Genomic DNA, 25,129 nt, shown 5'->3' with positions numbered 1-25,129 from the left:
AATCTTACGTAAACCAACAATAAGTCCCTTTCGAATTTGTCACACAACTACGATAATAATAGCGATTAAAAGTCAATTAGCCAGTCAAACATTATCTCGAGCGTTAAAGTTATCAATTAAAACTTTCTCTATTAGAAATTTTTGCTAATGGCCGCGTCCATTACGCCACGCAAAAAGTCAAGCGTCAAGTTACTTTGCCACTTTCTAACATCGCGACGTGTTTGCCTCTCCGTGTTCCACTTTCGATGGCGAACAGTGGGCATTATCTTTGTCGTCGTCATAAAGGCGCCGCGACATAAAGAACACAAGTCAATAGCGGCGACCTCGAGGGAAGCTCGTTCTTGACAGCTCCAGCACAATGTGACGGGCCCACCGATACCTTTACCCGCACTTCCTCCCTTTACTGTAAAATTGATATCCTTTATATATATTTCCGCGCAGGCACGCCGACAATTACGGTCGAGGGCAGCGGTCTCGACATGGACAGCATCTCCGTGGTATCCTCCGTAGCACCACCCCACATATACCAATGTAAGTGTCCAAGAACATAAATCACTGATCGTCGTCACTTCCCTTATCACTCAGCGCTCTCTCCCGCCACCCTTGTCCTATCGTAATCCGAAGCGCCTCTGCTGCTTCTCAATGTATGCGACTTTTTCTCTTTTCCTCTGACCAATATCGATTTTCTTTCATCAGCGAAGGGTGGCTAGACCAGTGGCCGATCGCGAACGCGTCGAAATACATAGGATTGCAATCATAATAATTTTTTAACTAATAGATCATTACGAGTCGCCTTGAAATATTTGTGAAATAGCCGAGAATCCATTGATGTTTCTTCTTTGCGAATCTCTAAAGCTCTTTAAAGTCACGATAATCTGAAAAAACGAACAACACGGTCGCTATCGTATTCTGGTCACTCTGTAGTCATTTATTTCTTGGTGTGTGCGTGCGTGCGTGTGTGTGTGTGTGTGTGTGTGTATGTGTGAACATGCGTCTTAATATGGTGGTCCGAAAGGGATCGAGAGCACTCACCGAATAAATCATCGTTTTTCTCGGTGCGCGAAAGCCTAACTGATGCCGAGACCCCCAAGGATGTCTTCGATACAAGTCCTGCCTGCTGCTATAGCCTGAATGCATGCGCATGTACATACCGTAAACCTGATGGAGATGACAAGAACGAGCTATGCCCACGAAAAGGACTTTTTGCACGCGAGCAGAATCGCTGCACGACGCGCTGTGTGTTCTTTATGTGACTTGCATCGATTATCATTCGCTGTGTTATGGAACAGGATATAACGCTTGACGAAAAAAATCACACGTGAAACTCGATTTTCATGTGCAGTATAAAAAAAAATAGCGGCATCTCTCTCCGAAGAAACGTGAATGAATAATTAATAACTTGTCGATGGCCTGATTTGACTTGCCGTGACATTCTGCCGTGTCCAATTATTAACAAATTATCATTCACGTTCTTTCTTTATCATACGTTTGTTTTAACATGACAAAAATATTGTTTCGTGCCTGAGTAATATTTGCGTGACATGCAATCATTGAATAACTCATTGTTTATCGACGGTTTTCCATTTAACACGTCGGGCTTACATCCTTTGCGCAATCTCATATTTCATTACATTTCGAATTATTTCTATCGCTCTTCCTATTCTCGTATCGAGTTGCTCGAGAGCGTTACGGAAATCGACGGTACACCATGACATGCATGTTCTTCTATTTACAGCTGCGACTACACCGAAGGACTGCAGCCCCACACTGTCGCCGCTGAACGCATTTTCAAGGTCTATGGACAATTCTTCTCTATCGCGATCGGTCGAGCAGCTATCCAGCCCGCTGGAATCCGAACCGAGGAGGAACAAGCAGCCACCACCTGTCGTTGCACCTGCCGCTCATTCGCGATCGTCCGCCACTCGCGGCGGCACATGGGGATCCATTTCAAGGTAAGGAGCTTCCGTTACGTTCAACGTTTTATTGCGTAATACGAATCGCAAATTGTTCGCAAATAAATTCAGTTTCGAAGAGATAATTATTTCTTATGCAATTATTTTTGTTCTCCTCTGCATATTGTCCCCGGTGATATCAATCACACATTAATTGAGTGAAGTATCGATTATTTAGCTCCTTGGACAAACATTTATTGGCAATTACCATCAGGGCAATGAATGATACATTTTATACATAAATATGAATTTTGTCGCGGCAAATAATTTATGCGTAATATATATATATAATATAATATAATACGGGTGGTCACAAATAATATAGCTTTGACATAAATAAAAAGCATTGGAAAGACAAGAACCACTCCATGAATCGTACGGTTTATGCAATTCATTCACACGCTGTTGAATGGTTTTATAAAGTGCACGGCTTGTTCGCATTGATTTTACAATCTCACGAGCTTGCACGTAAGTGTAACACCGATGTACTCCCCCCTTCGTCGACATTTTTGTTCTTTGTGATGACTCTTAGTATTACTTCAGCAAAGTATGTGATTACCACGCAAGTCTTACATTGTAACAATGTACAAACGAGCGAAATGAGTTCATAACACGATAGAAGGGAAATTGCAACTTTACGACAATGGTTACCGAGTAGAAGCGATGCGAATCTTCGCGCCGTGTAGAAATGAACTTGTAAAAGAGACTATCATGTAAAGTAATAGTCTTCCTAAGTAAGATGACCCTTTTTTATATAAAAAAAGCGTATCGATTTTTCTATCATATTCACTTGAATATTACAGCCGATGCCGATGAGAGACTTATATCCATGACGTGTTTTTACCCTAAATAATAGTTGGTATCGAATAGCTGTTTAGCTGTAGAATATTGCATAGAGATCTTGTAATCTCTCCTCCATTATCACATCGAATATGAGACAATACACAGATTTAGGTTTATCTAATTGAAAAATCTAATTTCTCATTTTATGAAAAGAATGATTTTGCTGTAGTCCGATCTAAAAGATTTAGATAGATATACAGATCTGACAATAATTTTATTAGATCATTAAAATAATTATTACAAAAATTATTTTCAGACCATCTGTATTTAGCTAAAGTTTTACATATTTTAGCAAAATCATTCTTTCCATATAAGTTTAATATCAATATTTTAATTATATTATCAATAATGAGACAAATAAAAAAAGATAAAAATGTGTTTCTGCGGTCAAATATCATGCATCAATGCGAATGGATCGGTGTTCTCCCTTTTGGCAGAGTATTCGCTCGTTCGCGACATCGGAAGACGGCAAACAGTTCCAGCGGTGGTAGCGGTGGTAACGAGGGTTCAGATGGCTTTGATCCATATCGATCGTGGTCACCGCTCACCGAGGAGGGTTACGCCGAGAAACTTCGTTTACTGCGAGAAGCAGCCTCTGTGCCCATGGAGCGATGGCGAGCCCCGACCGTTTTAGCCTGGTTAGAGGTGGCTCTCGGGATGCCACAGTATGGTCCACGATGTGCTGAGAATGTCAAATCGGGCAAGGTAAAGCATTTATCACCTTGCTTTCATTAGCGAACTTTAAGCTAGTTTAACCTATTGATATGATTGTAGAATTTTTTTTATTATTATATTTGATTTAATTATGATTGATTTTTTAATCCAGAAACTAATTAGATAATGCCATATTTGTTTCAGATTATTCTTCAAATTATTAAAATATTAGTTTTGCAATTAATTGTCGAAATATAAATACAACTCTTAATGCTGTAAAATCATAATTTTTAATATCCGGACAATAGTCTGAAGAAATCATCGATATATGTATCGAATGATGTACTGTTAATTAGCTTTATAACTATATGCGAAATCTTCTTTTTAATTTTTATATTTTGGTAACAATTTACAGAATTGTTTCTGATTAAAATACTTGTCGATGAGTTAAATTTTTATTAATGCAATACTAATTTTAGGTTCTACTTGAACTAAATGATGCCGAACTGGAGGCCGGTTTAGGCGTAACTCATCCGCTTCATCGAAAAAAGCTGCGTTTAGCCATCGAGGAACATCGACACCCAAGTCACGTACGATATCCATGTATCGCTCAGTTAGGTCATACTTGGGTGAGCTCCGAATGGTTGCCAGATCTCGGCTTGGCCCAGTATTCAGAGAGTTTCGCTACTAATATGGTGGACGCACGTATGCTGGACCAGCTGAGCAAGAAGGAGCTTGAGAAACTGCTCGGAGTCACGAGGAAGTTTCACCAGGCTAGCATTGTTCATGGTATTCATTTGCTGCGAATGCTAAACTACGATCGACAGGTAAGTGAATTTTTGTCGAAATATTACAATGTTATAAGATATTGCTGATTTCATCAGAAACTTGTAAAAATAAAGGATGATTAATCAGTTCTTTATGATTAATTGAGCGATGTATAATTGCGATTGAATAATACCATCAAAGAGATGACGTCATGCTTTTGTACTAGGCTCTCGCTGTCAGGAGACATCAATGTGAACAGGTCGACACAGATCCTTTGGTCTGGACGAATCAAAGGTTCATTCGGTGGGCGAGGAATATCGATCTCACGGAATATGCCGAGAATTTGAAAGGTGAATTGTATTTCGGCGAAATCAATTATGTATCTTTAAAATAAAAAATTTTGCAAACTATAATCTGTTGTCATATATTATATATAATAATTGATTACAGATAACAAAATTGTAATATATATATTTGCTATCGAAATGTAAAAATATTTTCTTTATATACATATTCCTTTTGTTTTTATCAAGTTTTTTTAACAAATATCGTGATTGCAGCATAGTACGTCTCTCTTTTCGAAATAAAAATACACAGAATATAGAAACTAAAAAAAAACTGACGACCTTTCACCTTTAAACTCTGTAACATTCACACGAACTGTCGGTATCATCTATCTATAACAAGCACAAAAACTCTTCCACAGATTCCGGCGTGCACGGTGCTCTAGTTGTATTGGAACCGTCATTCACTGGTGATACTATGGCCACCGCCTTGGGTATACCCCCGGCGAAGCACATGATTAGACGACATCTCACCGCCGAATTAGAAGCACTCGTTCTACCAGCAAGGTATTCAGTCTACTGTCATCCAGAGGCGACACTGGACAACGCTCACTAATCGGCATGACGTCGTCGTTGTTCTCATCGTCATCGAGACAGGACGACGTCTCCGGAACATTAATTGGCACCTGCGAAACCGCGTTCGAACATTCCTCGTCTCGAAGGAATCTCCTTATAGCACCTCGGGAATTCGATCATCAATTTTGAGATCCTCGAAGTCACTCAAACTTGCATTAAACTTGCTTTCTCCACGCTTTGTACGTCACAGAAGACACTCTAAACACATACCTCTTGTCGAGTCATGCAGTAAAACGAACATTCCTTTTAAGCTTATAAAGTAGCAAAAGATATCGTCATAGTGTAGGGTAACTACTTTACGAAATCAAAGGGACTTGTTAAGCCAATATTAGAGTATCACTTATTGTCAAACTTTTTGGTATGAAAAATTCATTTCTTTACAGAAAGAACAATTTTACTGAGAAAGATCTGAACGTTCAGATAAATACGGATCTAAAAATAATTTTATTGGATTAACAACATAGTTATGTGACAGATTCAGCATGATAAGTAATGCTGCAAAAAATTGCAACATTTTAGCAGCTTGAGTGTTTTATATAATTCTTTCGATAATCCAATAAAATTTATTTAGATCTTTTGAAATCTAACTATTTAACTAACTTTTTGAATCTAGTAAAATGTTTAGATACTTTAGCAAAACATTTTTTCCATATTAGAATGTCATTTATTGCCACTTTTGTCAAGCATTGATCAGAAAAAGAATAAGAAGACGCTCAATTCTTCGACCAATCGCTTTGACGATCTCGAAAGAAAATAAAACGAAATTGAGTTTTTTTTATGTTCGTCGCATAAAAACGTTTTTAGGAGATTCCTTTTCAAGGCAGGAATGTAACATAATGAAGGATGAAATCGTGCCGGTTCGTTTCATTCCTTCCCCCGATCGATTCGTGCCACATGTCGACCGAAGTCGGCGTATTCTCGAAGCAGCAGGTGCAAGTTGTAAAGCAACGAACGACACGTCACTCCGCGCCCAAACCACGTGCAATAGTCAAAGTTAAAATCGTTGGACGTGCATCATAGATCGCGATCTCAATCTTGACCGAGGCAGTAGAAATTTTCGCTGGAGCATCAAAGAGCATCAGTCAATTATTTATTTACAGGAATATGTCGCGCGTGGACAAGTAACCGGGAGTGCTTTTTCACTTTCTCTTGGCAGAAGAAGTGTTTTCGAGAAACTTTCGCGCGGAAACGGGAAATTGCCGGAAAATTTCGGCAAACCTCGTTTGGCGAAGCTGCGTGTTCGTCGCTTATTTATCACGTGCGATCGATACTCGCGTTTCGCATCGTAAAATAGCATTAGCTCGGGAAAAAAAGAGAGAAAAAATTGTTACTGTATAGTCGCCGTTAATCAATAGGCAGTTACTTTTCCAGAATTTCTACGAGTAAAGTTAGTTATATTGTGTAAGAGACATATCCGTGAACTTCCGCAAAAAGCTTTCGTAACCGACAGAACATAATTTAAACGTATTACTAAGGAATTTTGAGAGGAAGCTGTAAATATTCCGGAAACCGATCTCGGAAATGAAGGCGATATGAAGGGAGTACACGCGCGCGCGATTTTTATTTGAATTTTATGATACTTCCCTGAAACACGCGGATAATTAATCGCGAATTTAACTTGACCAGACTCATTTCAACTTTTACAGCACCTGTAAAAGTTCTCATTGACGTTAAGTGGACATCAAGCAGCGCTAAAAATTACTAATGGCCTCTCAATGAATTGCCTTTATCAAGTAAAGCACCATCTAATCGAAATTAAATTGAAATGTGAACTCCCTTAATATTGAGCTTTAGATAGAGCAAAAGCGTGCTCGCTCGACGATCTTCAATCGCGATTGATCGTTATCGAACGCGCTCGCAAAAAAAGTACTCGTAGTCTTAATACACATGCCATACCTGGATATATCGGGCATACACACACGTAAATACAATATACAGTTACAATCGACATATATATAAAATGTACATATACAAACATACGCGATTACCCAGTGGAACGTGCTAGAGTACTTCGTCGGAGTACTCGGCAGAGAATTGCAGCGCGCGATTCGCTGGGTCTGCAGTCCATCGCGGATCCACCGGTAATGTTTCTCATAGCTGAGCCGTAGCCCACAGCTGCTGCCTGCACTGCACTGCGCTATGTACAGCACATGTTAATCTTAGTGATCGTGGTGTAATCCTTGGTCAGACACCTCGCCTAGCACTACCTTCTACACCCCCCCGAAAGACTTTCCGAAAGGAGAAAGCACCTTTTATTATTTAAACAACCCTTAAGCAAGACTCTTAGCATATTTCTGATTATTAAATAAATCATATTATTGATTATACTCTTTTCTTATTAAGAATGTATATAAGAATCTTTTTGTCTTTTCCCCCCGTCCCCTTGCCGTCTTATAGACGTGACTTTTGAATGTTTTTCTGGCCAGGAATCACACCACATTTGCATTATGATTCCTTTTATCTTTTTCTAATTTTGCCAACTTTAATATTTACATATATATATATATATCTTTGATTGTTCGATGTTTACTCTCGTTGACTGATTAGCGTGACTGGAAATGCGTTTCGGTTGGTTCTACTCTAGGTGACCATCCTTGGTGTATTGACAGTCCAGTAAACATTATACATTACTCTATATCGGTGGTGCACAAAATGCTTGTGTATGTATATTTATGTTGTAACTAGATATTCATTATAAGATAGATCTCGTTCTATCATCAGACACCTACAGCGAGCCACTGTTAATATTTATCAACGCAATCATTAGAATCAAAAATATTCACAGAACAATAAATAAACAATAAAAAAAAGTATGAGTTAATTACAATTGATTATTAAATGTACTTTCTGAAATTTGACAAAGATTTTTCATAAAAATTAAATAAAAATTTTGCGAAAAGAGATATATATTTAGAGGGTTCGCTGTAATACGTGTCACACGTGTGTGTGTGTCCGAGGTATGTGCATATTAGGCGATCAAGGACGCCAAGGTGTACGCAAGAAGGCGTGCATGAAAAGGATGGTGTGCGTGTGTGCGTAGAAGTCAGCTGGAGGTGGTCCCGAGGAACAGCATCGGCGGGAGTGGCCGTCCGATGAGCACCACGAGCGCGGGGGGTAGTCTTGGTCGTGGAAGCAGGGCGCTGCATCTCCAGCATCATCAGAGTTCGTTGTCTGCCCTTCACATGACGGCGAATCACACCGGCACCGTCGACAGACGCAGATCCAGCCTCAGGGTAACGTACCGTTTAGATTCAGCGAGGATCTGGTTCGCATACAAGCGCGCCAGGAACTCGATGCCGCTCCCCGCCTCGCCTCTGCACTTCCTTTAACTCTTTCGAACGAGGAATATCATTAATTTGGCCTAATCGTTACCGAGGTAAATCATTTTCAAATGTTGCCTTTTAGGTATGCTCAAATTTCAAAGCTCGATAAATCGAGCTTGCATATCTATGTTTGCTTTTTCTTTCATAAAAATACATAAATTGTTACATTGTAACTATTATATTATATATTAGATTATATGATGCGATTGGACTTAATCGTAATTAATCGTGATAATTTAATTGTTTTTATTTGGCTTGGAAAGAGATAAGGATAGTGCGAGATATGTCTCTTAGAGACTTATCTCTTGGCGAGTTGCTTAAAGCCTATGCTTGTTTTTACCATGATCATTGCATTGTAGAAAATTTGATATTTAGAGAAATGATGTGATATTTTTAATATTTATCTCATTAGAATTACATAAATGAATAAAACTTCTTCTTCCTTTCATCCAATCTTTATGAGAAGAATTGGGAATGGGTACTGTAAAATGTAATCTAATTTGCGTTGCAAAATTATTTAATATTTATTTAGCTATCTCATGCCAATAATATATTAATAATCCATTAAGAAATATCCATTATTATTTTCTGCGGTATTGCTTTCTCGACAGTTAATTAGGTAAATTAATATAGGTCATACCGGCAATCGATTATACAGCACAGACAAACTCATTGAAAAATCCAAAAACTCATCAGGATTAATTCATTATTTCATTTGAAATGCAAACGCCGTTTATTGTGCAGTCATTTACTCCCGTTTCCACGCGCACTTTCATGCATCTCATCTGTGCGACTATTAGTTCTTTATTTTTATTAATTATTGGCACGACTGCATGGCATCGCTTAGTTAAGAAAGCTCGCATAATATTCTACAGCGAAATATTTCCCCCTGATATTATTAATTCTCGTCGAAGAAGAAACAAATAACCGTTTTAAATTGTGAGTAATAATGATTTTAAAATTGCTTTAGAATTTCTTAACTCTTTATTTTTTAAACAGAATATATATGTTTCTTACAAATTCACACATAGTAACTAAAATTATTAATGTACAACAGATTATTTTTTTAATGTGTCAAATGAAAAATATATTTTTTATCAATTATATAGAATTCCAATATTATATTTTTCTATGCATTTTATAAAATAATACGAACAACGAAATAGAATGAGCTACAATGTGCATTATTTATTAAAGTTAGTAATATAAGTTTGTTGTATGAAAAGAGTTTATAATTATACAGTTTGCTAAATGAAAATAAATTTTAGTCGGCTACTTAAAAAAATTTCATCAGTCTTGAAGTTTCACGCGACGAGAATCAATAACAGAATTTTTACGCTGTGAGCTATGAGCTCAACCTAATGTTAATCATTGTCCCTGCATCCTGTGGATCGTCGCAGACCTGCAGTCTTCTTTACTTGAAAAAGGTTCGGTATTTATTACATATATATCCATTATTTCTTTATTTAAAGTTCTTTGTATACTGTTCTATATCATAGAACATATATTTATTACATATATTTATTAAAGCCTATCGATTTGCTACATCATCGTTGCGGATCGATTAATTGTAGTACGTTTTTGCAAAGTCTCCAATAATCGGCAATCTATGAAGATTAATTACAATAGAATCATCAACGCCTAGATAATCTTTTAATATTAATTTAACTAATTTTTTTCTCGAATTGCAAGAGATTTTGTAAAATCGTTTTTACACAAATGCACATGAGTAAGCAATTGATCGAGACTAATTTTTAGCACTGCACCAATAAATTTTGATAATTTCTCAGAAAAATTGAGTATAATGCATTATGATCTCAAACTCTTAGTTTGCATCAACGCTCAGTTGCATTACTTTGACTTTAAGCAAAGCTTAAAACTCTCTCTGTCTCTGTCTCTCTTTCGCTTTAAAACGAGACAGAGAAAGAGTTTTAAGTTTGCTTAAAGTCAAACGTTGGTACAACCGGGTCTCTTAAATGATTTATTATTAACCCTCAACTATATGAAAACTACACTATGAAAAAACCTATATAACTACACTTAAGTTATTGCAACATTGCTGCAAGTTTTGTGCTGTTGGGGAAAGCATTTTGTTTGAAGTATAGAATGCAAGTACTGAACTTCGCCTTATGACGATTAATAAAGAAAGAGTTTTTTTTTCTATAATTTGTAATCTCATAGTTTCGAATCCCCAAATGACCTGTGGCTGCAATTGAGGGTTAATTTTGTACACGTGTATGTAATTACGATCAACAATCCAATTAATGTTTCGATCGATTGTAAACTCGTGTCCACATTCTCTCCTAGGAAAGTAAAATAGGAAACCATCAGTATATATCGGCAAATGTACCGGCATTGTGGAACGACGAAGCATTTTTCTCGTGTAAACGTTTCCTCGCTCGGGAAAATTCTCGATCTCGGCGAAGCGGCAGATAAACAATAAATTTCCGCTTAACGCGATTAATTGATCAACTCTGTTCGAGACATCGCTTTGTTGAGATCCATACGATTTCTCTGGATCTCGATCTCGATCGCACAGACCTGAAAATGTGAGCAAAGAAGTAATCGAACAAAAGGATTGATTGTACAATAGACTTTGGAATAATTGAGTAATTATCGTTGTGTCCGGTCTGTCGAGCGCGAGATACCTGAACGCGCGAATATCGATTCATTGAATCAGCGTCAAATAATCGTTTGCAAGGTAAAAGAGAAAAAGACTGATGGAATACGAGCCTAAGCCTTGCAGTCGTATTATATTATAATTATAGAAAATGGAACAGATCGCGGAAACACCTCTTTCTTATATTTAATCATCTATTTGTACACCTTGTTTCCGTCTTTTATAGTCCAATCAGATTGCCAGACAATCTGCCGCGCTGAGAAAAGGATATATACTTGCGTGAAAAACTAGGTTTTATCACCGTTTTTAAATAAAAAATAATGAATATTTAAAATCCAAGTTTGTTATATATCGAGAAGCGGAAAACTTTATGGAAATATTTTATTTCTTTATGCAAGAATATTTTATACTTTTTATAAAGTTTTTAATGAAAAATTTAACAGATTATTTCAATTATTTTAATAATTAAATCGCAATTTATCTATCCCTGTTGCAGGAATTACGTCGCAATTATTTTTTTCTTAGGGTGTTCAAATTATCAAGCCGAAACTCGAGTATTTCGGTAAACATTTGTTACGCGGCTCGATAAAAAACAATGAAAATTAGCCGAAATGTTCGTGGCTCGAGTTTCAGCTCGATAGTCTAAACGCACCCTTATATTCTGATAAATTGAATGAATAAAATGAAGATATATAAAATATTCAAGAGATTATTAATTACTCAATGCAATCGCTGAAATTGTACATTCCACGATTATACCCTATTCTCAGCGCTAAATGTTCACCAACGTACGCGTTATACCACACTGTAAACACTGTATATAACGAGCATATACATTAGCCGAACACGTGTCCTCCTCATGTATGTAAGCAGAGTGTCCCGTGTCTTCAGGTACACCTTTATAGCGAGTAGCGATTAAAATTATGCATTATGCAGCTCGAATTACGTAGCAATCGTTCGTATTTATAGCAGGTCATTATTTATGACTGCATTTGGGCGCCGTGGCGATCCGCGGCCGCCCGTCATAATCAATTGTGTAAATATAAATTGACGATATCAATGTGAAAATTCAGCGTGTGGATTCTTAATCGACCTTATTTCGTCCTTTTGCTAGTTGTCATGGAGGAGCTCACAGGTATGCGTCATTAATATATGTACATTCAAATACGTACATTATATATCCGTATAGTATCCCTCACATACATGTTCCCACTAATCCTGCTAACCGTATCACTTGAATTATTAAGATCGACGATCAGGATGGACCCATCAACGCAACCTTCTGCAAAATGACGAAACAAAAACAGTGGGCTCTCCTCTTTGTCGTAGCACGTGCATCTCCTCCTATCTATATCTACTGCTTTTAATCATTCTGCAAGAATCACTCTGCTACCCAGCGAATCCTAAATCTTTGTCTCATGTTCGTTTATCCTTTCACTCTAAAAGATACAGCGGGTTTGTCGTAGCGAAATTTAGATAGCGATATTTCGCTTTTGCGTAAAAGTTTTTACATTACAAACGTAATAAACGTTTTGTCACATTAAATCAATTAAACAATAGTTTACTCAAATCGAAATGTTAGTATTATTTTTTCGAATATAAAAAAAAATCTAACTTCTTCACAGCTTAAGCTGCTATCTAAATTTCTTCCATATTCCGCGGTTTCTTTTTATTCAACTTAGTAACTTCTTCAGCAACGCAAAAATTTAAGTAACTTAGTAAAAAACGTTTACAAAAGATCCAATTTTTCGGACTTCTTTTAGAAATTTTCTTTATTCGCTCTTTCATATTATCTAAACTGATTCTGTTAGTACTTGGGCATCTCCCAGTCGCTCATTTGCTCGTAGCTTTGACCTCTCTGGAAAGTGGAGATTCATCGCTTAATCAGATTTTATAAGTCATAATCCCTCTAATCGAGACCCATCTTTTCGCAGGGATCCCTGAGTAGAGCGTTCGGTCTCCGGCCTAGAAGCGAGAAGGCATCACCGTCATCGTCTTCAGACACCGGGAGCCTCATTAGCCAATGCCAGTACATGAGCAGCAGCGTTCGCAGCAACTCGCCACCACCGCCGCAGCTTCCGCCGCGGCCGATGTCAACTGGTAGCGGTAAGCGGCATCGACGAGTGAAAAGCATCGGTGACATCGAGTACATAAGCTCAGCCGCGGTCAGCACTCCAGTCTGACAGGAGGGTAGGCCCCATCACTCGGGGCCTTACCGCAGTCTGAGCGAACGCGGTTACTCCTCTTCCTCGTACTCGTCGTCTCAGTACGGCTCGTACTCGGGCTACAGCAACGTCCTGGCGGGCGGGGATCAGTACCAGCCGTATCAGCAGCAGTCCGGTGGCAATTACTATCAGCAGCTGCAGGGCGGTTACTACTCACCGCAGAGTTCCGGACCACCTTTCCCAGGTGTACAGAGATACGGTAGTCTGGCTGAAGAGGCATGGTCATCGTGCTCCACTAAAGGAGACGTTCCGGTGGGAGTCTCAAAGACTAATCATAGAACTTACTTAGCTTAGCTTTCTGTCGCAACATTGAAGATTTTTTGAGCTGATGTTCGTTCAAGATTAACACCACCATGTGCACGACGGTGCCAATGTTGTATTCTCAAAACTAAAATATGTATCTCTTTTTTAAATTTATTTTATATTTTATCTTCTTCGTTACACGCGAACGATAATTCAGTAAATATATTTATGGTAAAAAAAAATCACAAGAATATCATGTCACGCGCTTATCGGAGCCAGATGTTGATCAGTGTGATTTTTCATATTTCAAATGTGGCTCGCTATATCAGAAACAGTACCTACATGATTTAAAGAGATTATTATCAACAACTAAGAATATATTGCTAAATCTAAGATCCCGAGCTTCTGACATACTTTATGTTTTGACATATAAGAATGTTATCGAAAGGTGACCTGATCGAATTTATAAATTTGTTATATATTTATGAATTTATTAATTTGATATAATGATAAGAGGATTGATGCGATCCCGATAATCCTTGGATAATCATTATCATTACTGTAAACATGAATATACATGTTACATAATAACGATAATAGACAATACGTTGGCTGGACAATGGATTACGAAAATATGAACAGTTTCAGGCATGTTACGATACAATTATATCTAAAGTTCTAATGAATGAGTAAATATTGATGTCAGTTATTTCAGAGTTATTCTTCATTACAAGGTAATTATACGTCGTACAAATATTAGGCAGCATATCGTGATGTTAAGAAGCATAAAAGAGTCTGACCAAGTTTTATGAACACATCGAGCTATCAACCGATATACGTATATCCAATAGAAATAAATAAGGTATAAAAGAGTATAATTATAATCACAGATAAGATTATAAATAAGCGAAATAATAATGAAAATTTTTAGTTCAATCGATGTGTATACTACGGTGACAATATCTCACACAAACGGTATAATTTTTTATTATTATCATTGCGAACGACATCCCTCTATCGAGATATAATTATAATTTAAATTGTAAAATCATTCCTGTATGTAAGCTAACACGGAAGAATTGTATCGTGAATATCGTTGAAGAATATTTTAGCTTATGAATTCCTGGTGAACGAATGAATGAAGCTTTAATGACGCTTGCTAAAAGATAATCGCAACAACGTGGTAATTTTGGTATCCTTATGGTGTACGTATGCATATAATACGTACGTTTATCTGTACTTTTACGTTATTTTCTATCGATGTATACGTATGTGTGTGAGTTTCCTACAACCACTTAACGGTGAAAACATTATCAGATAAGCTTGAGGCAACACGTTCACTCCAGCTAAGTGTATTAGATACCGTGAAGCTATAATGAATATTGAACAGAATCGCCTCACGAAGACGCCTAGTCTTCCATTATATATTCCATCATATTCCGCAGCACGATGAAATTGAATACATTCCGTTCTTCGTTATTCTCGAACCAAAAGGAAGAAATCGGGAAATTCAATTGTTGCTGCGATAAAACCCTTCTCCATTGCATTGACACACGCGAGAGAATTTTCCAAGTACCTACCTTCAAGCTGCAGTCTATGTATAAAAAGTTTAAAAAGAATTGCTCCTAAGACGATTACGATTATAATTTTTTTTTTATTGCGTATACTATGGTATAATTAATTAATTATGCGACCATCGCGACGCGCACAGAAAGAAAACATAAACAAACAAGGCGAGCCACATAATTTAAACTAAGTGCCAGAAAGATTGAGTATTCATCGTAATTTGGCACATTGCCGAAATGTATAACGTTCGGCCCTACATCATTATATATCAATACGTACATTCTCCCCAGTGTTCGTATGTTACACTCGCGCGGTCGCAAAGAAAAAGAAAGACGATATTTTGCAGATAAAATGCACATATTTAACGTGATATTTATTCGTAGATTGTAATTATTTCTTGATATTTATACGACAGCCGCGTGTTCAATCGTCGAACTATTTAATTCTACGTCCATCGGAAAACGATCAGGACCACGATATAATATATTTTATTGCCGGACTAGTATTACCGTCGTTTTGCGACGCGAAAACGGCGAATTAATACGTTAACTATCGTGACATTCGTGTACCTAAGTAATTTATTTATATAAATTAATTTAGGTCTTTAATTTATTTGTATACAATATTATTGTGCAACGCGACCAATACCTCGCTTGAACGCGGCAGATCGATGTGTTCGCTTATTGTATATTGGTCGCAGCATGCGCGATCACACATATTTCGATACAAACCGTTGTAAATGTGCTCAGTAACGTCTGTATATATTTGTGTGTACTGTATCTAAACACGGAAAAGAAATTAAATAAATGATTGCCTTTACTTCTACGCGATAGATCCTTCCGCGAAATAATCATATTCAGTATATCTAATATACATTATTATTTTTTTATTTATACAAAATCCATTATATAACATTGCGATGCAAATGAAACATATTCTTTGACAGTATCCTAATATATTTATAATGTAATATATGAACATAATAAATATATAAATAATTACAATTCGAAATATATAACTATAACTCTCTCAACCCTCGAGTACAGCAACAGATCATTTAAATCCGTAATAAAAATTTTAGACGGTTCAATCGGTGTATGATTGTTACTATAATGTTCTATATAATAGGTATATAAAAAGACGTTGAACCTTCTTCTATTAATCGCGTCATTTTCATTCTGTATAAACAGAATGTTTTAGATTCTTTAGAACTTAGGTGTAATTTTCATAGCTGTAGTTGAGGGTTATAAATATAAGTATGTCTACGTTTTTTAAATAAAATTTTACAATTTTTTCAATGTCAAAATATACAAATGAGTTATAAGGTTAAAACATTAATTTAAATATGTCGTTCTCATATTCCGAAATGTGATGTACAATATTTTCCTATGCGATATAAAATATTATAATAATAATTTAGATGTTCACCATCAAGTAGAATTATATTTTTTTTCGTTCTTTTATCAACATTTATTATTTTTTGTCGATATTTTAAGAATTAATTGGTGTTTTTTTAATTGAAAATGACTAAACAAAATAAATAAATTTTGAACATTTATTGAATGGCAAAAAAGAAAAAAAGAGATAGAGAGAGAGAGAGAGAGAGAGAGAGAGAGAGAGAGAGAGAGCAAACGTAACATAAAAATTAAATTATAAAACTTACAGTTTCCATTTTTCTAATTTTAGAAGTATTATCCGAAATAATAACTTTATCTCAAGATCTTTTTATATTGGAATTGTGCTCTTTTGTTACTCGATCTGTACTTGGTGTTATATTAAAATTGATATTTCTGACGACATGAAATAGCGGTGTACTGCGAGGTGTAGATAAATTATTTTTCGAAATTCCACAAGAACTTTTTACAATTTTATTTACACTCGGACATCTTGAACTTCTTTCAAGTGATTTTGTCTCTAAAATCTTATTTGAAAAAATTTTTTTAACAGATTGACTTACTTTCATTGCTATAAGTGGGGTATTCAGCCGATTTGAAACGTTTAATTTCGTATCGACAGGAAATGGTGTCGATGTATGTATATAATTTGTAAATACTTTAGAATATATTTTATTCCGCGATACACTAGATTTTCTTCCAAAAACATTTACAACTCTTTTATTACTAATGTAAGGCGTAATACATTTATTATTACTATTTATTATTTCTTGTGATTTTTTCTCATTATCTTGAATTTCTGTTATCTTTTTCAGCAAGTTTTGATTTACTGGTGCAGCTTTCTTTTTATCAACTGTCTTTTTCTTGATTCCAGTAGATTTTATAAAAACTGACTGATCCTCTTGCCAACATTTAGCATGAAGTTCCTCCAATTTTGCAAATCGCGAATCGCAATCCTTTACTTGTAGGTACATCGTGTCCCAAAATCCATGTAAGTCCATACAAGTTACCAATACTTCACAATCTTTTTTCTCGCAATCTAGTATTAAATTATAAAATTGTTTAAACTTCTGTTTAATTAATATAGTTGTTTGTCCTACTGCTTGATTAATTCGGTAATAAATATCCTCTACATCAACTATTTGCGATTGAATTTCGATCCATTTCTTGCAAAGTTTTCGAAGCCTATTTTCTTCTTTATACAATAGACGTTTAAAATATGTAACGCTATATTTTGTTTCTTTTACTGGCACATCAGAATTGTTTGTTGCATCGTCTCTTATTGTAAGTTTTGTATTAAATAGTCCTGACGAATCTGAAAGCTGATAATAAAACTCAAAATTTCCTCGTTTATTTCATTTGATATTATTTATAAATGTATAACAATAACAAAATTTATATTAACTAAAAAAGAAAATAGCTCGAAAAATCTATCTTCCAAAATATTTAAATAATACTGATAATATAAGAGCATAGCAGTGTGATATAGTAGACAAAGCGCGAGTCGATCATCTAGTTTGATTCCCGACAAATCAAAAAATTTTCGAACACTCGTTGCTCCTCTTTGGTGGTCTGGCAAATCACCAAGAATATCTATTACAAGAAAACCCTTGCGAAAACCTTAATATCGAAATCGATATTAAATTGTAATTCCCATACGTCTACGTACGATTTGCGTGCGTACCACGAACATACGTACAAAAGGTGCAATGAGCCCTATTTCGACTTTGGGATGTTACGCCATTGAATGATAATATAAAAAACATTATAACGAAAGAAATAACAAAATAATTCTAATTTTTACCATATGTGCAGAAAATCCTAAAGGTGGAATTTCATCATTGTTATTCAATCTCGAATTTGTTCGCATTTTTTGCGAAAAATCTGAAGTTGCCGGTTCAATTGGTGATAACTTTAACGTGATCGATTCTACAAAATCAAAATTATGAGAAGCTGATTTCTGGTGAGCGACTTCCATTGAAGTATCAAATGCAAACACATTATTTTTTTTTAAGGAGTTACTTTCTGTACATGTTTTTTCACATAAAGATGTTCTGAATATTGATAATTCGGGCGGATTAAATTTATAATTAGAAGGAGCAAAGGATTTGTTGACTTCAATTTCGTTATTCGACTTTGTAGAAGGATTTATCCTGGTCGGAGTTCTAGGTTTTTGTTTTATTTCAGCTTTTGCCATCTTAGCTTGTAGCCGCTTTTCCGTAGCTTTTGTAATTTTCTTTATAACATTGGAGTTTTTGTGCTCTTGAGTAACTGATTTCTTCTTTCTTTCAGATGTTATTGAGTTTGTTGATATCGGAGAATAAATATGATGATGAACGATACCAACTACAAATGGAGGCTTTTTATTTGATTCCTTTGCTTTCTTTTCTCTTATTCGCTTCTCTTTCCAGTTTATTAACTTTGTTCTAAATTCATCTGACACATCAAATATTTCAAATAACGAAATTTTTTATTTAATAAAATAATTTTTACAAATATATGTGGCAAGCCATTTTACTTTTTTAATAGATAAAAAAAATTTTGTCCAGTGTAAAACTCTTAAAAACTAATTGTTTAAAAAAGAATTACGGCTCTTATTAATAAATTAAAATTATGTCGTGACATTATAATGAATCTATAGATTATAATTATATGTATGTCGAAAGTTTAAAATAACTCCGTGTTTTTATTATATTTTGATTCATTATTTTTATATCCCGATGTTTTTATTTACAATTAAGAACCGTAATTCTTCTTTAGACTTACTTTTTAAAAATTTTAAATAAAATTTCCTTCATGCTGTTAAAAAGTAAAACAGTTTATCATAAACATTTTATTGATACACAAAGTTCATTTAAATTATTTTAATAGGATTATACCGACAGTTTTTTATTTTTCAAGAAATAATAAATAAGAATATCAATTTATAGGATTATGTTAAATATATATAATTAATGTAAAGTATACCCGAGAAAAAATATTTTATATATAATTATAGAAAATTATATATATAATATGTTCATTTATATATAATTATATATATAAAATTATATATTTTTTTATGTAATTTTATATAATTATATATAAAATATTTTTTCTCTGATATAATTAATGTAACACAAATAATGTATACAATACTAAGTCAAACAGACTAAAAAGTAATAAATACAAATAAAAGAAGTATATCATTTTCGGTCAAAGCGAGTCTTAATATTGTAGGTAAATAAATTTTCGAAATATCGAAATACATGAAATTAATAACGAATTTGATTTTGTCGTTAAGCAAACTTTTTATAATTTGATATTTTATAATTTTATATTGCATTTTTATTTTTATATAACAGATTAAAACATTGTACTTTAATATACACTAGTGCGTCCAAAATTATAAAAATACATCAAAGTTGGCAAGTTTTCGAAATATATACACTACATAAGAAAGAAAAATTGTTCATTTGACTTAATTTGAATTAATGTAATTCGTTTATTTCTTTTGATAAAAATATATGTATTTAAGTCAAATATAATATAATATGAACATATATTCAATGTAAGAAATAAATATACTGTTAAGTTAATTTAATCAAATGAATAATTTTTTCTCAGATGTTGGTATATAATGCAAGCAATTACATAATAATATCTCGACGCACCTTTTTGCGATGTCACTGAACAAGGTGAGGCAATAATTCGATTTTTCTTGAATTCGTCTGCTCGACGTTTCTTGCGTCTGTCATGTTGTTCTTGACCAAGGCTCAATCTAATTTTTTCTACAGCACCAAAGTTAGATGGCAGCTTCTTATAATGTACAAGGTACTTATTTTTTAATTGTACTACTTTCGGCTTCATCATGATTCCTTGAATCACAATTTGGTTACGACACGTTTCACCTCTACAAATAGTATGTTTGAATTTCATTTGAAATGCTGGACAAAGATGGTTGGCAGTGTTGCCAACCAAAATATAGTGGAATTGTCATATTCTAAACGAAATATCTCGAGAGCATCTTTTTTTTCCAAAATTTAGATACACATTTACTTTATTTTAAACATAACAAACAACACAGTGTAAACGAAGAACAAATCTAAAGACAAAAAGAAATAAAATAAGAAAAAACTCGTTTCTATTATTTTGAACACTGTAGTCGAACGTGATTGGTTTGTATCTGTAGATTCAACCGATTGGTTTCGAACATTATCCAAAAGACGCCCAATGATTGGATTGCGAGCATATATTGTATCAAATTCGATGATAAAACGCTCAGTAATTAAAAACTTTTTGTATAATTGCAGTATGATAGTGTAAAAATCATTTTTTAACGATCTAGGAGCAATATCGAGAGAAAACTATCTTTTAAATATGTTTTTCAGCGTTCATTATAAAGAGATAAATTCCCTTCTTTTTGCTTGCATTAACGTAACATCTCACGTACATCTTGCAATCGATATCTCTCTGCTTGCATCACAACTGAGCCGACTGAGGTCGTCGATTAGGTCAAATCTCATTCCTCGTCAAACGTTTCGTGCAACTGTCACACGTCACGTTAGGTGAGCATATTCGGAGCAACGTCTAGCGTGTCAGAAAAACTGTAATTTATTTTGCAGCTTGAAGTCACGTTTTTGTGAAATTTATTTGTCTTTCCTTGCACGACTGAACACTTTCAAGAAATGTTACATGCCGGTTTCATCGTCTCGTATCGGAATTTCATTAGCATAAGGTCGTTAACAATCGTGATTTCACTAATATCGTGATTCTTTGACGTGTAATTATTTTTAATATAAATCAGACTTTCTTGTGTTGTACATCAGTTTTTTTTTTATATTGAACAGATAAAGAATGACCTTGACAAGGTCGATATGTAACTTGACAAATATCCGTGATTTATCAATATTTAGCGTTTATATTGTCAATAATTCAACATTAATTTTTAGATTTCCGCAAGATTCATAATTTATGTAATTGTTTTCTAAATTATATTATAACTTAATGTCAGTTCCTGTATCTTACACTTTGCTGCAATATTCTTAATTGATAGTTGTTTTTCTTTATTTAAAAATTGTGATCGCTTATTTAATTTTGCTTGAATTTATTATATCTTTTTATCATAATTGTTACAATTTGTTAGTAACATCAAACATTGATCGTGTTACGATCCAATTATTCAAAAATGATCAGATAATTGTAAATTAAAAAGATTATATCTTTAACGAAAAGCTTTAGACAACAGCATAGTATAATATTACGATAATTTTGTAACACAAAGATTCTAATGTGAGAAATAGACGTGGAAATAGATTTTTACGAACGATTTTTATTCTTAAAGAACTGACACGTTTTATAATTTTCTTGTGTTGTTTTATATTGTAGTTCTTTAATCTCAACAAGGTTCTTTACATCAACAAGCAATTGTGTCAAAATGCCTATTAAAAGCATCAAAGCCCGTCAAATCTACGATTCCCGTGGAAATCCCACAATAGAGGTAATTTATTGAATCTTAAAAATGTAATATCTTATTGAATATTTTTTTAGTAATATTATTTGCTTTTTTAGGTCGATCTTGTCACCGAACTTGGACTTTTCCAAGCAGCAGTACCATCTGGTGCCTCTACTGGTGTCCATGAAGCTTTGGAATTGAGAGATAATGATAAATCAAAATATCATGGAAAGTCGGTTTTTAAAGCTATAGAAAACGTAAATTGTATCATTGCTCCTGAATTATTGAAGGTATTTCTATATGATATACAAATATCAAATATTTATATAATATTTGACATTGAAAACATAAAAACATTTGACAAATGTGATATTATTTTCAAGGCTAACTTAGAAGTTACACAGCAAGCGGATATCGATAATTTCATGCTGAAGCTGGATGGCACACCAAATAAGTCCAAACTTGGAGCGAATGCAATTTTGGGTGTCTCTTTAGCAGTTTGCAAGGCTGGCGCTCAGAAAAAGGGCTTGCCTTTGTATAAGTAAATATAGCTCATATAAATCAATCATTCTTATATAAAGAGAACATTATTTTACATAAATTATAAAGAAATGAAAATATCGTATACAATGGACTTTTTTGGTAGATTTTTATTTTTTTATTTTCTTTTAAAAAGATTTCATTTTTTCGAAACGCTATAATTTTAAAATAATTGTAAGTAATTATCTTTAATAATAAATATTTTTATGTAATATTTTATAAAAGTTTAATATACTTAAAAAAAATCTGCACTTTTATGTTTCGAGATAAAACTGTTCTTTCTCAAAGTAAAATTATTTTTCTACTTATTTTTCTTGTAAAGATAAAAAACATCTAAATATATAAATATACATATTTATCTTACAGACATATTGCTGAGTTAGCTGATAATAATGACATAATCTTGCCAGTACCAGCATTCAATGTTATTAACGGAGGTTCTCATGCTGGAAACAAGCTGGCTATGCAAGAGTTTATGATCTTGCCTACTGGCGCGTCCAACTTTACAGAAGCGATGAAAATGGGCAGTGAAGTCTACCACCACTTGAAGGCAGGTATCAAGAAGAAGTTCGGTCTCGATGCCACAGCGGTCGGTGACGAGGGTGGTTTTGCACCAAATATTTTGGAAAACAAAGAAGCTCTTAATTTGATTATAAGTGCTATTAAGGTAAACTAAAAGAGATTTATAACTCAAATGCATTTGTTATTTTCTAATAATTCGATAACTTGCAACAATTTTATTCTCAATATGTAGACCGCTGGTTATGAAGGAAAGATCAAAATTGGTATGGATGTTGCCGCTTCCGAATTCCACAAAAATGGGAAGTATGACTTGGATTTCAAGAATGAAAACTCTAATCCAAGCACATATCTGGAACCAGAAGCACTGAAGAATTTGTACTTGGAATTTGTCAAAGAATTCCCGATCGTATCGATTGAGGATCCCTTCGATCAGGATGGCTGGGATTCTTGGACATCTATAACCGCGGCTACTCCCATTCAAATTGTCGGTGACGATCTTACCGTTACAAATCCCGAGAGGTAACATATAATATAAAAACTTTATCTGCTATTACCATTTAAAATTAAACTTGCTTGTACAAAAAATTAAATTAAATTTTATTGTATGATGTTACTTTACAGAATTAAGACAGCTATTGAGAAAAAAGCTTGCAACTGTTTATTGTTAAAAGTCAATCAAATCGGTAGCGTGACTGAATCCATCAACGCTCATAATCTTGCCAAGAGTAACGGTTGGGGTACTATGGTCTCTCATCGTTCTGGAGAAACGGAGGATACATTTATTGCTGACTTGGTCGTTGGTCTTTCGACTGGCCAAATTAAGACGGGCGCACCCTGCCGTTCGGAACGTTTGGCCAAGTACAATCAGATTTTGCGTATCGAGGAAGAGCTTGGAGCAGCCGCGAAATACGCTGGAGAGAAATTCCGCAACCCTCATGCTTAAAGGAGATAACTATCATAGATTCATTATCGTACAATTTTAGCAGTCCGTAATGTCAATCAGTTATTCATTTTGTGATCATTCTAGGCACACTGCAGTTTGAAGACATATCTTTCTTAATCCAGATAAACAATTCATGATATACATTATGCACAATAATAGAGATTATGCTAAATATGATACAGTTGTCACGTTAGGAATCCATAAAAAGGAAATTTCTATAGAGAACGAAAAAAGATGTAAAGTTGACAATGTTATAGTTTTCCTTTTTTGTTTTATTAATTTATTAAGTCATTAATAATTTTTATTTTTTATTTTTACGAGATATAAATGTTATAAAAAATTAATAATCCTGTCAACTGTATATTAAAAATATAATTATAAGTAATATATCGAAGAGGGATATATTGAAACACGAATATATTAAAAAAATACATTAATGAATATAAAAAAAATGTTATATAGCGATTATAGATATCTCTATATATGTAACATACACAAAAAGTGAGACATTCGAAAAGATAATAGTTTTATTCCAGTGTCAATGTGTGTTCAAAGTATTACATTCGAAAATCGAATAATGATAGATTATAATAAACATTGTTCCCAAAATCATATCTGTAAAAATAAACGTAAAAGAAGTTCAAATAAAATTTAATTCGGGCTAAAATAGATTAAATTACAAGGCCTTCTATCATCCCCAATTATATTCGATATTCTTTGCATTTTATACTTCTTAATTTATTATTTTATGCAAAATATAATTTAATGTCATAATAAAATACAATATAAAATTATAAAATACAATATAGTAAAACGTACAATATGTATATAAATAAGAGTATAGAAATATAATATAATATATTACAATACAAAATATATAGTAAGTTTTGCATGTATATATAATAGCTTACAAAATATTTTATTAAAAGAGAACGAAGATGTATAATAACAAAATTCATCATTTTTTACAAGGCATATACTATTATCATTAAACGGTTATAAATTTTTTACGCGATAATGTGATCAAAAAGATGATTAAAAATTTATCAATTATATCTGTCAATACAAAACAATATTATAATTGTTAATCTCTTGCAAAATTATCAAAAAACAATCAATCAAAAAAATTATCAATTAACATATAAAAAGATAGGCGAATATAGCCTAATGCAAAACAATAAA

At 33.9% G+C, this 25,129-nt stretch overlaps 3 protein-coding genes across 14 annotated transcripts in view; 2 read left to right on the top strand and 1 right to left on the bottom strand.

Annotated features, from left to right (window-relative positions):
- Liprin-gamma (liprin protein kazrin) overlaps positions 1-15,933 on the top strand; it is a 158,425-nt gene extending 142,492 nt beyond the window's left edge. For 5 of the 11 annotated variants that reach the window (XM_087414186.1, XM_011055433.2, XM_011055432.2 and 2 more), the window contains 10 exons: positions 442-531; positions 1,736-1,952; positions 3,233-3,500; positions 3,929-4,276; positions 4,444-4,567; positions 4,924-5,068; positions 8,178-8,370; positions 9,861-9,887; positions 12,195-12,215; positions 13,015-15,933. In XM_087414186.1, coding sequence (XP_087270312.1) covers positions 442-531; positions 1,736-1,952; positions 3,233-3,500; positions 3,929-4,276; positions 4,444-4,567; positions 4,924-5,068; positions 8,178-8,370; positions 9,861-9,887; positions 12,195-12,215; positions 13,015-13,263 — 1,682 coding nt within the window. In that variant the 3' untranslated portion in view covers positions 13,264-15,933. Of the gene's footprint in view, positions 1-441; positions 532-1,735; positions 1,953-3,232; positions 3,501-3,928; positions 4,277-4,443; positions 4,568-4,923; positions 5,069-8,177; positions 8,371-9,860; positions 9,888-12,194; positions 12,786-13,014 lie in introns of those variants that run through there. The other 6 variants (XM_087414183.1, XM_087414190.1, XM_087414185.1 and 3 more) reach the window with 5 other exon arrangements.
- Positions 15,934-16,828: 895 nt separating this feature from the next.
- On the bottom strand, positions 16,829-20,830 carry LOC105145687 (uncharacterized). Its single transcript, XM_011055443.2, has 3 exons — positions 20,162-20,830; positions 18,313-18,944; positions 16,829-17,830 (listed from the first exon to the last, which is right to left on the bottom strand). The coding sequence occupies exons 1-3, from the start codon at positions 20,424-20,426 to the stop codon at positions 16,829-16,831; spliced, it is 1,899 nt and encodes a 632-aa protein (XP_011053745.2). The 5' UTR covers positions 20,427-20,830.
- A 69-nt stretch (positions 20,831-20,899) lies between these two features.
- Positions 20,900-24,623, top strand: Eno (alpha-enolase). Of its 2 annotated transcripts, none has more exons than XM_011055445.2 (7): positions 20,900-21,055; positions 21,876-21,987; positions 22,059-22,232; positions 22,326-22,483; positions 22,849-23,149; positions 23,237-23,523; positions 23,626-24,623. In XM_011055445.2, the coding sequence occupies exons 2-7, from the start codon at positions 21,925-21,927 to the stop codon at positions 23,945-23,947; spliced, it is 1,305 nt and encodes a 434-aa protein (XP_011053747.1). In that variant the 5' UTR covers positions 20,900-21,055; positions 21,876-21,924; the 3' UTR covers positions 23,948-24,623. The 2 variants fall into 2 exon arrangements, with proteins under 2 accessions (XP_011053747.1, XP_011053746.1); XM_011055444.2 differs by lacking the exon at positions 20,900-21,055 and adding an exon at positions 21,084-21,225.
- Positions 24,624-25,129: the final 506 nt, after the last annotated feature.

Source organism: Acromyrmex echinatior, chromosome 15 (genome assembly GCF_024713525.1).
Source record: "Acromyrmex echinatior isolate Ae372 chromosome 15, ASM2471352v2, whole genome shotgun sequence".
Lineage (NCBI taxonomy): Eukaryota > Metazoa > Arthropoda > Insecta > Hymenoptera > Formicidae > Acromyrmex > Acromyrmex echinatior.
The sequence above is the reverse complement of the archived record's forward strand: the minus strand, read 5'-3'. Positions and strand labels throughout refer to the sequence as shown.

Excerpts from the sequence above, each read along its gene's own strand:
- LOC105145687 (XM_011055443.2), bottom strand. The coding sequence starts at position 20,426 with ATGAAATTCAAACATACTATTTGTAGAGGTGAAACGTGTCGTAACCAA. Across the intron at positions 18,945-20,161 it reads TTCAGTGACATCGCAAAAAG|ATGAATTTAGAACAAAGTTA; the intron begins GTGCGTCGAGAT and ends TTGATGTGTCAG. Across the intron at positions 17,831-18,312 it reads TAGGATTTTCTGCACATATG|CTTTCAGATTCGTCAGGACT; the intron begins GTAAAAATTAGA and ends TTTTATTATCAG.
- Eno (XM_011055444.2), top strand. The coding sequence starts at position 21,176 with ATGTTACATGCCGGTTTCATCGTCTCGTATCGGAATTTCATTAGCATA. Across the intron at positions 21,988-22,058 it reads GTGGAAATCCCACAATAGAG|GTCGATCTTGTCACCGAACT; the intron begins GTAATTTATTGA and ends TTGCTTTTTTAG. Across the intron at positions 22,233-22,325 it reads TTGCTCCTGAATTATTGAAG|GCTAACTTAGAAGTTACACA; the intron begins GTATTTCTATAT and ends ATTATTTTCAAG.